Genomic DNA, 12,073 nt, shown 5'->3' with positions numbered 1-12,073 from the left:
TGATGAAACAAAAAAACATCAGCAGTAACCTAAGTAGGTACCTGCTGTAACATGTTTGTCTTGGATGTCAGATACACTTGTGCCTGAATAATTCTAACTTTGTTGAAGTAAAACTGAACCATGGATGATTCATTCCATATCCCATTTCTATTGTAAGGCCTGTACAGGACAGAGTTACTGTAGTTTCTCTATACCACTATGGAGTAACATTTGTTTCAACTGGTATTGTACAAATATCTTCTCTGGAAATAATGGTTTTCTACATTAAAGTATTTAAATATAGTCAGCCATTGCCTTTTCTTCTAAAATGCATTCAATAAAGGTAGATCTTATATAGGATTAAAAATCTGATATGCCAGTTCTTAGTAACATTTTATACAATGATCCCAAAGGCTGTTTAACACAGAAATCTGTCTTTATTACACTCAGAGCCAAGTTTGGCTTTGCATGTGCAAGTGACGTTCCACTAAAGCCAAGTATTTTGCCGCACAGCATCGTGTGAATTAATCTGAGATGGAAAGCTGGCAACTTCCATTCTTCTTCACTGTTTACAGAAAGTGTACTCATGCTGTATTCCTTGCTTCTGAATGCAGAGGAGTCAATAATTTGTGCCAGGATCAACAACTCAATTAAAAGGAATTTAAGGATGGAAGAGACAGAGACACAACTGCTCCTCACAGGAGAACAGCAGTGTGGTGCCACTGCCTGCTGTGGATTGGAGAGGGGAACACAGACGAGAAGGGACTCACCTTCTGGCTGGGTGTTTGCACCTGCAGAGCCAGGGAGCTCCTACATGCACTGAGGAGCTGGAACCTCCGGTGCCCACAGCAGTATAATGTCCCCAGAGACAACATATTTTTATATTAGATGGCTGTAACACTGAAATACACTTTAGCACTGCGTTAACAATCATATCTCCCACTCTACATGGGACGAATTTTGTTTTCTGAGGATGCTGAATGAGCAAAGGCTTGGCAATTTCCACGTTCATCTCCAATTTTCCTTTCAGAAGAGGTGCTACGAACTGCCACGGTGGACATCTGGCTGCCTCCCCTGTCCGGGGTTAGCACTGCTCTCTCTGAAGTTGGGTTCGTGTTGGACTCTGCAATTCCCGTGGCATTGCAACTGAACATTTGAATCAGACACTTCCTGAACTAGAAAGGTGAAAAAAACAGGAGGTCAATCAAAACACATGAGAAATTTTAAAATAGTTCTATAAATCAGTCTGTGTGTTAGCTAAAACTCTTAGAAATTATCTACAAATCAGTAGAGAAAATAAAGAAATAACCCTATAAAATGTATTTGCCCATGCCACCATGAAGAACTCTAAACCTAATGATGTTCTAAAAAGACCCAAACTATTTTCCTCTTCTGCTTGTAGTTAACCACATCTAAGGGACAGAACTGGTCATTTCTTCCAGACTCATGAGTTGCTTTCATACACTAAATCCCAGCAATTCAAAGGTGGGTTTTCTGTTGTTTGCATCCACACTCAGGGGAAGAGCAGCACCTTCCCCGCACTGGGAGATCAGGGTGCTGTCCACAGCATGAGGGACAAGCAATAGCTGTCTGACTGAATAAATAAATGTATTCACCACTTCTTATTCAGCAGTCACTTCACTGTTTTTCTTCTTTTCCCTTACATGCTCATACTCTGCTTGGTGGCACCGCTCTCAGTACTTTAATTAACTGCAGAAATCCGTGCGTGTGTGTTACCGTGCCTGTTACCACTGTGAGCGCACAGAGCTCCAGCCCAGCCCCACGGCACTCCTTTTTCTCTGCATCTGATCCTCTGCCCTCATTCCAGAGAAGAAAACTCCCTGTCCATGGGCACATGCAGTGCTTCTACTACCCCACTGCACATACAACTGCAAATGCAGCATTTCCCTAACACAAATTCAAGCTTTCAAAACTTCCACCCCACCTCAAAATCAACTTACTGGTGTTGCATTCCTGAAGAATTATTGAAATACACTGAGACAGTCCTTAGAACAGGATTTTCATACAGAAAACCAACTGGCGTTCACTAAGGGCTGATTTTCCTTTATAATATCTAAACCTAATAATTATTAACACGTATTTTAATAATGCACAGAGGCTTATGCTATCTTACAGCAGGCAGATTATTTTTTTTTGTTCAAAATGCTGTATATTGTAATGTTTGTTAACTAACAGAGAGGCAGGTAGAAATAATCCACTATAAAGAAAGATAAAATAGCAAAATATGAGCATTAAAGACATTTTGAGAGCATACAGTACCTGTTTGTTCATAAAGACATAAATAATTGGATTATAAACAGTAGCTGTTTTGGAAAAGAAAGCTGGGATTGCTGCCAGACAAGGATCCAGCTCAATGGAGGGGTCTGCAGTGACGAGGATGGAGAAGGCGGCGTACGGCATCCAGCAGATCAGAAAAGCAACGATCATAACGACCACCATTCTGGTCACTTGTCTTTCCGGTCTCCTGGTAGTTCTGAGCCTGCCCTGTGTTTCTGATACCTTTAAAGAAGAGAGAAAAGATTCTAAAAAACAAAGAACAAGGCCTCCAACAGCAGCTTTAGTGAGTGGGGCAGGGACCTGCCATGCTGGGAGGAGAGACCTGCGCTTCCCAAATGTGGCAGCACAGGAGGAGGCTGCTACTGACCACAGGCTGTCACAGTTCCTGCTCAGGGACAGGATTTACCCTATACTGGTGATAGCAAACTTTCCTTTGCTTAAGTATTGGTTTATTTTTATGCAATGTAATGTCGGTTTACATGGGAAGTAATTAATGATAACTCTGTATGGCTCCAGAAAAACCTGATGCCAGGTCTTAAAATAATGCACGCTAATGAACTAAGATTTTTTGGCATAATATGGCCTTTTAACTTCCTGCAGTAATGTTAGATCTCTATGGAGACATTTCCCCTAATAACCCTTGAGCTGCACTCAGAGAATTCAACATATTTAGTACTTCAATAGGTATAGAAGCACCTCCTGGGGAGGGGAGTGTCCTCATCCCTGTAGAAAGTTGCAATTCATGATGGTTTTTAAGTTGTTGTTATGTAACATATATATATATAAAACATATATAACATAAGTACTATGTTGCTATATAATAAAATAATAGTAACAATAACAAATTGTTATAACTGCTACAAGTTCTAAGGCATCAGTGAAAGCTGTGTTAGGTATTGAGCAAGGCTAAGACATTCGCTGTCAATATATGACATTTCTATAGCATTTTTTCACCTGTGCTGTACCTACACAGAGAGCAGCCCAGCCTCTCTTTCAGCAGAAGTACAATCACCCTGGGGAAGGAACACAATCTCCCTGATTGCATTTTCAACTGTTTCATCTTTGTCTCATCTCAGCCTGGCCTTTTTCTCAGCTATGGCTTCTCCTCTCTGTCTAAAAACTGGTAAGGAACCACGTACTGGTGCTTTACCTTCCAAACAAAGGAAATACTGCCAAAATAATTCACCTCTGTGCTAAACTTTGATAATTTCTTGAAAATTAATTTCTTCCATCAACTTTGCAGTTGCAGTGAAAGCTACTACTGGCTCTGTAAAGCTGGGCTCACAGGGACTAAGGGACTGGCAGACTTTACTAAGACAGAACTGTGCCACTCGGGACCAAGTCTGCATTGCGGCAACCACTGGACATGGCAGCCAAAATCTGGGAAGAGGGATGGTTGGGAAGACCAAGACACCAGTTCTGGTGTCTGAGCCTCTCTCTGTTCACTGCAGTCAGATTTTTGAAAACGAGCTTAGCTGTGAGATATGGTCATATGGTAATTCATTATAGATTTACAGACAATGTTGCAGGTATTGGCTTTTCAGAGCCAAAGGCCAGGACTGACATAAACCAGATGGTTACAACTACATCACCTGTAATGTGGCCCCCTGAGGGCACCCCTGTTCCCTGGCTGGGCCATCCACCAGGTCCCTGAGCTGCGAGGGAAGCGTGAAACACACAACTCACCCAGAAGTGTGATTTTTTAAATAACACTGCTATTTCTTCTGGATAACAGAGAGAGGAGTGAGAAAGACAGCCTAGTGAGATCACACCAGAGTGGCTGCAGGCCACGCTGGCACACACTACATGGCACTGATCAGCCTTCCAGAAGACACCTTGACTTGACTCAAATGGCAGAATGGGCCATTCATGACGTCTGCTGTGACTGACGGTGACATTTTCCAACAGTGCCTCCCTTGCTCCCCATCTCACCTTCTTTTTTTTCACTTGCAGACTTTTAAGAGGAAGGAAATGGTCCTTTCTGTGCACCTCCTAAAGCACCTGAGTAACAGATCAGCCACTGCTCTGGCAGTCCCATGACCGGGGCTGGATGCAAGTGGTCTCACTGTCCTTTACACCCCCTCTGTTGGGGTAATGTCCCAGGCCATCCCACACCATCCTGGTATGGGTTCCCCTACCAGGAAGAGTCTCCTGGAGGTGTCCCTGTCCCCTGGGTCCTCAGGGAGAGCCCTGTGTCCCTGGCAGGAGTAGGAGATGGAGGTGATTGCTCTGGGCTGTCCCTCCCTCCCCACATTGAGCTGGTCCCCAGTGCTCCCCCTTCATCCCATTTCCTCTGCAGGTAGGGCAGGACAGGTGAAATAAAATACTGACAGAAATTCTGGATATTTAGAATAACAGAACCATAGTTTTACAAATTCTCTTAGGAAAGCCTGAGTCCTCAGCAATGATTTTCTTCAGGTACCTCCATATCCTGCTCTTCAGGGCCCCCCTCCCTGGCAGGCACCAGCTGCCCCCCCTGCCATCCACATCCCACCTCTTGTGTTTAATTCTGAAATCTGCCTCTCCCAGCCATTCAACCTTCTCTCCCCTGAAAGAATCCATGAGGAAATCAAGAGAAATCCTTTCAGAAGAATCACAGTGTCACCCAAAGTTCCCTTCGGTTTCATTTTACTTAGAAAGAACAACACTCAAAATAAATACAATAAATTGGACAATCCCAAATACTTTCAAAACATCAGTAAATCGAAGAAATTCACTGAATTTATTACTGAAGCAATAAGGCAAGGCAGCTTTGCAGTAAATAGAAATATTAATATTGTCCCAAAATATTGTCCCAAAATCCATTTCCAGATACGGATTTTCCTATTCTATTGTCTTCTTTTTCACTTTTTGCTGCTTCTCCTTTGAATCAGGTGAACATAACCATTAAATAAAATTCAAAAGCATTTCTCAAGCCCTTAAAATATTCCTGGACAATCTAATATTTTATTTACTAAACAGCACTGCATTATTTACAAATCCTACATCTCCCTCTGCATATAATTGTTACAGACCAGTAGCCAGCAGTCTTAAAATTTACTCAAAATGTCATTTTAAGCTACATTCTGATTTGCCTGGTTTGAGTCTTAAGAAATGTCACTGAATTTGAAGTACAATTGTGACTAAACCAATACTTGGTCATTCAGTTTCTTTATTTATGAGGCAGACATCCTTTCACTTGTATGATGTTTGACTAATAAGATGTACTGATAAGTGATGCAAACGACACACTTTGAGAAACCACTTCTAACCATGGCACACATTTCTGTGTGTAGGGATCATTATATAACAAGGGATGTAACAGAGTGTGTTTGCTGCCTGCAATTCTGATCTGCTTGGGTCTGATCTTTCTAGAAAGTCAGACTTAAAAATCCCAAACATGAACATTTTAAAAGTTTACTTATAAGTGCTTCTTCTTACCTTTTTTAGCTTCTGCACCAGTTTTCCATAGGATACCAAAATCACCAATAAAGGCACTATAAAACAGGTGGTGAAGAACACAATAATGTATGTATGGTCAGCATAAGCTCCTGAGTACCTGTATAAAATACAAAATACATTGTGCATGTATTACTAATACTTGGTGTTATTATTTTCTTGAAGTAGTAATTTTGCCCTTCAAAGCTGTCACTAATATTTTGGTCAACTGCTTTTATTCTAAGTGCCCCTTTACAACTCTAGTTGCATCACCAGATGGGAGTCCTGTGCTATTTCCCTGCCCCGAGCTAGGACAGGATCCTATGGCCACAGGTCAGTCCCACAGAACTGTGGGGCTCAGCAGGTGGGAAGGGACATGTAGTCCAACCTCCTGCTCCAAGTGGAGCCAGCTGTGGGGTCAGACCAGCTTGCTCAGGGCTTTGTCCAGTCTTCTGAGAAAAATCTGTCCATTTGTCCTCTTTGAGTCCTGACGAAAAAAGCTCAAGGTATAGGGTGGTTCTTTCCATTAGAGATGTGAGAGTGGCCTTACCAGTTCAGCTCACAAGTAGTTCCAATCTTACTGGTGGTGTAGCTGCTCCAGCCCATGGTTGGTGGAACGGTCCAGACGAAGGAAAAGGCCCACACACAGACGATGCCCAGGGCTGCGTGTCTGCCCTCCAGGCGCAGGCTCCCCGAGGGGCGGCAGATCACAACGTACCGCTCGAAGGCCAGCAGGGCAAGGGACCAGAGAGCAACGATGCCTGCGACAAGAAGACAGCATCACAAGTTGGGCAGATTCACCGAAATGCAAATGCCGTCCCAAATCGCAGAATCACAGAACTGTTTGGGTTGAAAGGCATCTCTGGGGGGGTCACCATCCCTCCTCCCCACTCGAGCATGGTCCACATACCGGGTGGTCCAGGACCAAGTCCAGCTGGGCTCTGAATGTCCCCAGAGATGGAGATTCCACAACCACTCTGGGCAGCCAGTTTCAGTGTCTGACCCCCCACCACATTAGACACCTTTTCTATTGACCCGAGTTATGAAAGGATGTGCAATTTATGTGCTTTATTCTAATATTAATTAAGAGCATAAGAATTTCATATTTGTCAGTCTGCAGTATAATGGCTACAAAACCAAGCAGCTAATTGGGCCAGTTAAGTGAGTATGACTTTCATTTTTCATTTGGTTCTACTCTGAAAAGCTGCAAATTATGTGTACCATCCAAATTAATCAATTAAGAGATATCTTCGAAAGGCTATCATCTTTACAAAAAATGTGCTATTTCAAACTGTCATAAAACTCAAATCTACAGAGAGAGCTGCCCACAACATCAAATTATCAGTTTATTAGGCACATAACACCTGGTTGGCCACCAAAACCTTGAAACAGCCTCATCTTTCTCCATGCGACATGGTTTATGTGCCACAAACTGATTTGGTGACACTGTCCCTCACTGACATTCCCTCTGTGCAGCTCAAACAGGTGGAGAGCAGCTTTGGGGCTCCTTTTCAGGCTGAGGATCAGCACTGTGTGGGGTTTAGGGCAGCGAGGAGCATTACTGGCTGTCTTTATGCAGCTTCAGAAACAGGGGCAGGAGGCAGGAATGAGTGTCTGTCTCAAGCAAGATGTCCCGTTTTAAACTGATTTCCCATTTATTCTGCAGAGCTGTATTTACACAGGGAACTACATGGTGATGATTTTTCCTTTTAGAGTACTTTAATACTTTTTTGTAGTTAGTGAACAAAGGAATGAAAAAAAAAATCACAAAAAGCTGTAGGTGTGTGCAGTGGCTGTTACAGGTGTGCCTCTGCTCCTCAAAACCGCTGCAGGGTAGGGAACATAAAGAGTTTTCTGTGCCCTGAGATTTTCCCCAGTTTATGGGCAGCCACTCACTCTTTTTCTCTCTCTCTTATTCACCCATATATGCACACAGCTAAATACAAATACTGAAAATAGTTATGGATAAGGATCTTTCCCCCTGAAATTGTTTTACCATAAACCCCACAACACTGTTATCCTACTGGCAAGCTTTTCTGCATTATATGAAACACATTCAATGACCAGTAAACATGGGACAGGTCATGTATGCAACCCAGAGAGAGAGAGATTTTTCACTTGCACAGATATTTTTCAATATATTTCAAAGTATATGTTTCAATACAGAATATCTGGGGAAAGCACCAGTGAATTCAAAGGCATGCAAAGGCAGTGACTTGGGGAGCTGCAGTGAAATACATTGAAGGAAGTTGGAGCAAAACAACTACACAACTACAAACACAATCAAGCTTACCAAAAAATGTGACAGCAAATCCTTCCAGTACACAAGCCCAGTATCCCATATAAAAATAACCTCTCAGATTTGTTAGAAAGCTGATGGTGCCACCCGTCAGCGAGACCAGGAAATCAGCCACAGACAAATTGACTATAACATAATTGACAGGTTGTCTCAATTGCTTGAACTTAAAAGTTACCAGGATTACAGCCAGGTTCTCAGCAAGCGACAGGGAGGTCACCACCAACATTACTGCTGCCAGGAGCCTGAAGTGCCAGGGCTGGATGGAGTCCAAGGGACGTCGGAAGGGATCCCAGCTGGCAGGACCAGAGGAACTGGGCAAGAGCGACTCATTCTCAAGTGCTCTGAATGCATCCATTTTTTTCTCCCAGTAGCAAAAATAATATTGTATTATATGTAAATAATATTCAGGAACAAAAGGAGAAGTTTGCTGTGTCCAACAGAAGTGTGAGCGGACTCTCCCTGCTTCTGCTTTCCAGTAACAGTCCAGGAAAAAAGTTTTGCTTGGAAGAAAGTTTAGCGCTGCAGAGTGAATGTGGGAACTGGGATTAGCAAGAATATTTCTTGGAGCAATCTCTGCCCCCTTTGCCCATCCTCTCCTGCCTCCTCCCACTGCGGCTGTGCCTTTATCTGTGGCAGAACCCAGCTGTGGAAGGACCTTCAGCACCGTAAAAATACAGCTTTTTTTCTTTTTTTTTTTCTTTTTTTTTTGCCAGTACGAGGGTGGAGCGATCTCCCCCACACCCAGCGACGGTGGGAGGCAAGGGGGAGGCTCTCTCGTGAATGATTTTCCTGAGAGAGGGCAGCCCTGGAGAGATGAACGCTGCAAACCACAGCACAAAACCATGCCCGCAGCTCAGGCTGGCTTAGAGCTCCCAGTTGAGTGAGTTTGCTCTGTGGAATTTCAGCTTCTATCAAGACATTACTGACGCCTTCCCTGATGAAGGCATAAGGATTATAATTGCAGCTTTAGCACTAAAATCTCAAAGAAGCACAGCAACTCTTTAAAGGTAGAGCTGGTAACTATGTTAAAAGAAATACAGCTTGGCAACTGACACCAGGAAAATTAAGTCATATATTTCTGATAAAAATGACTGGATATATCTGAACTCTTAACAATCACCAGCAGTCAGGGTTACTTGAGTCCATTTCCCAAGGTAGGTAGCACAGTCTCTGCACTCTCACGAGGTGTAACACAGTGACAGATATTCCAGTACTCCTGTACAGGGCTGCCAGTAATTATTCCACAAATTAAGAAGGTTACCTCAAAAATATACCAATCATTCAGCTGTGTTGTAACTGAGATAATTCTTGGGGACAGTAATCGTTAATCAGACCCTCAGAGTTTTAACCAGAATCAAAAATATAAAAGCAATCCAGTTCCTGTCTTGGAGAGTTCACACTTTGGACACACACCACGTACACTACATGAATAAATGAACAGTGAGACCAACAATGAGTAACATCTACCTGTCCACACAGTCCCCTGACTTCAGATTTGCTTTGGTTTGTACAGAAAACGTTAACACAGGCTTAAATCTTTCAGCATATAAGAAAGGAATCATAAGGTTTTCTGGACACTGGCAGAAAGAGTTATGCATCTAAAAATTCTGAAGTAAAAAACCGAAACACCTCCTACTTACCATAACCAAAAGAGCAAAGGTATTTTTTATTAGTTGGTAACTGAAAAGGAAAGAGACGGTGCTTAAGCAGATCAAATCCAGCAACAAAATTACTCACAAAATTATACTTATTCAGCAGGAATATTAAAAAATTCAAGTGCCATAAATAAAAGAAGGATCAACACACAGCAACAATAAAATGCCTCCAGACAGTCTTTGCATGACATGATTCAGTTTTGCTCCACTCCCTGCATGTTACAGTGGAAAATCCAAACTACCACTTTAAAATCAACTTTGAATATTACCTTGTTAGAAATGATTCATTATTTTAAATTCTTGCAGGTGTCAAGAATGAAATCAGGACTCTGAATTTAACATACAACAGGGAAGGTAGTATCTGGACTTCTCTAAGGCATAAATCTATTGATTGCACATTGAAACTCCTTTAGACAATGAATAACTATGGTTATCAGCTAATTTCTTGTTGTTTTAAGCTCTCGTATTGTTCAGATTGTTTGTATGAGTTATGATTCTGGTTACAGTTTAAATGCATTCTCTTTTATTTATCTTGGCGCTTCCTCTTTGTTTAGAATCCTTTAAAAATATTCCTATAACATCTTGATAGTCCACTTTGCTTGTTTTTCTTCTTCAGCAGGTCAGCTTTGCCACTGACAGCTCTTCTCAGGCTGTGGTTAAACTGCTGCTGGACGGTCAGGGAGGTTAAGGGGATGTGTAACTCACAGCATTGGTACGATATGCCCACAGTAATTCCAACTGTGTGACAAAATCGGGATGACAAGAACTGAGATCAAAATCTGGTGCCTGAAATTCTATGTGGCAGATGGTAAACTAGCCCTGAGTTTACCATTCCCACCAGACACAAGCAGGGAAACGAGCTGTAAAGTCAGTGTGGTATTTCAAGGGGTGCACTTGAACTGGTTCTCTCAGCTTTGGTCCCAAGATGCTGCCATCTAATGACAGCACTGTCCTTCACTCCTCAAAGGGATCAGGAAAGATTTGCTTTTGCCCCAGTAAGATTTTGGTTTAGTTACACTTTATCAGAGCAAACAGCATTTTCTGCTGAACGGATGTGTTGTGGGAATCTCACGTGAAGGATCCCACTTTTGATGTATCCAAAGTGGCTGCTGTGCTGTACAGGAACGCCCATCTCAGTGATGGACTGGGCTCCCACAGGGAAATTTTTGTTCTGGAAAAAGCCAAAGTCCAACCAGAGATCCAGGCACTCATCATTCCTGTGAGCAAACGGTGCTGACCCAGTGGCTTCCATCACACGTGGATACCTCATCCTGTCAGAGCCTCCAGCCTCTGGGCCACTGACTGGGCTGGGACACTGGCTGCACCGAGCTGGGGAGTGGGGACTAAAGCACAGGCAGGAAAAGCTGGTGACAGAAGAACCAGGTGCCCCACAAGCAGGTTCAGGACTCAGGAGAAGCTGGACAGCGAGTGCTCCTGGGGCTGGGTAGGTGGGGAGAAGCTGCAGGTCTGACAAGAGGAAAGGGTCAGCAAGAAACTTGAGGGGCAATTATCAATTTAAAACAAGCCAGATAGAAATCAGCCTTTCCAATTCTGAGTTGTGCTTTTTTTTTTTTTTTTAAATGTAAGATACTGAAAAACTCAGTAACAAATGAAGACTGATGAATTAGTATGGAATTAAGTGTATTTATACTTATTTTTCAGTATCTTATATTTGATAATGACATTCCAATTGCGTATCTCCAAAAGGGATGTAAGAACCTATTTTACTACAGGAGTTTTAAAAACATACAGTAAGGCCACATTTTGTTCTGCTCTCATAAGGGAGAAGCTGAAGAGAATGAACAAGCATTTAGTTTAAATTAGAAAATAAGCAGAAATTATGGTGGTTTATGCCTAGAGACTATTACAGACTACATTACAAATCCAGAAACTATAACTCTCAGATCACATAAGCAAATAAGCTTCTGCTGAGTCCAATTAATCACTGAGACACAAGAGGGCTGAGCCTGGCAGGGACCTCAGGAGAGCCAGGACAACCCATTTTTGTGCTGGACATCCCTTACCATAAAGGTTATTCTTATTTTCATGGTTTTTAAGTTATGAGAGTCATAAACCTAGTTAATTGGGGGCTACATTTAACCTTTTTATGCCTGGGAATGTTCAAGTAAAGCACCTGCAGGACCTACTGACTTTGCTTGACAATCCTCTTACAGGACTACTGGGATTAATCTCATTTACCCACTCTCAATATTTATGTCATTTACTTACTCTCCATAAAGGCCCATACTCATTTAGAACCTGTTGAAACTTCAGTGAGGAAAATGGGTTTTCTATTCAATGAAACTTTGTCTAAAGAAGAGCCTGAACATCCAAGATCCAATGCAAAAAATTATCAGTACAGTCAGCTTTACGAGTTGCTCCGGGTGTATCATCAAAGCATTTTTTTTCTAGGGATCAAGTTTGT

General features: G+C 42.4%; 1 protein-coding gene across 1 annotated transcript; it reads right to left on the bottom strand.

Moving 5' to 3' along the window:
- Positions 1-383: 383 nt before the first annotated feature.
- Positions 384-8,415, bottom strand: LOC126634776 (opsin-VA-like). Its single transcript, XM_050305440.1, has 5 exons — positions 7,988-8,415; positions 6,245-6,455; positions 5,698-5,815; positions 2,260-2,499; positions 384-1,154 (listed from the first exon to the last, which is right to left on the bottom strand). Exons 1-5 carry the CDS (start codon positions 8,346-8,348, stop codon positions 924-926), a joined length of 1,161 nt encoding a protein of 386 aa, XP_050161397.1. The 5' UTR covers positions 8,349-8,415; the 3' UTR covers positions 384-923.
- Positions 8,416-12,073: the final 3,658 nt, after the last annotated feature.

The sequence above is a fragment of the Myiozetetes cayanensis genome, unplaced genomic scaffold (assembly GCF_022539395.1).
Source record: "Myiozetetes cayanensis isolate MyiCay16 unplaced genomic scaffold, myiCay2020 scf10, whole genome shotgun sequence".
NCBI lineage: Eukaryota > Metazoa > Chordata > Aves > Passeriformes > Tyrannidae > Myiozetetes > Myiozetetes cayanensis.
This window is presented reverse-complemented; position numbering and strand designations above follow the sequence as displayed.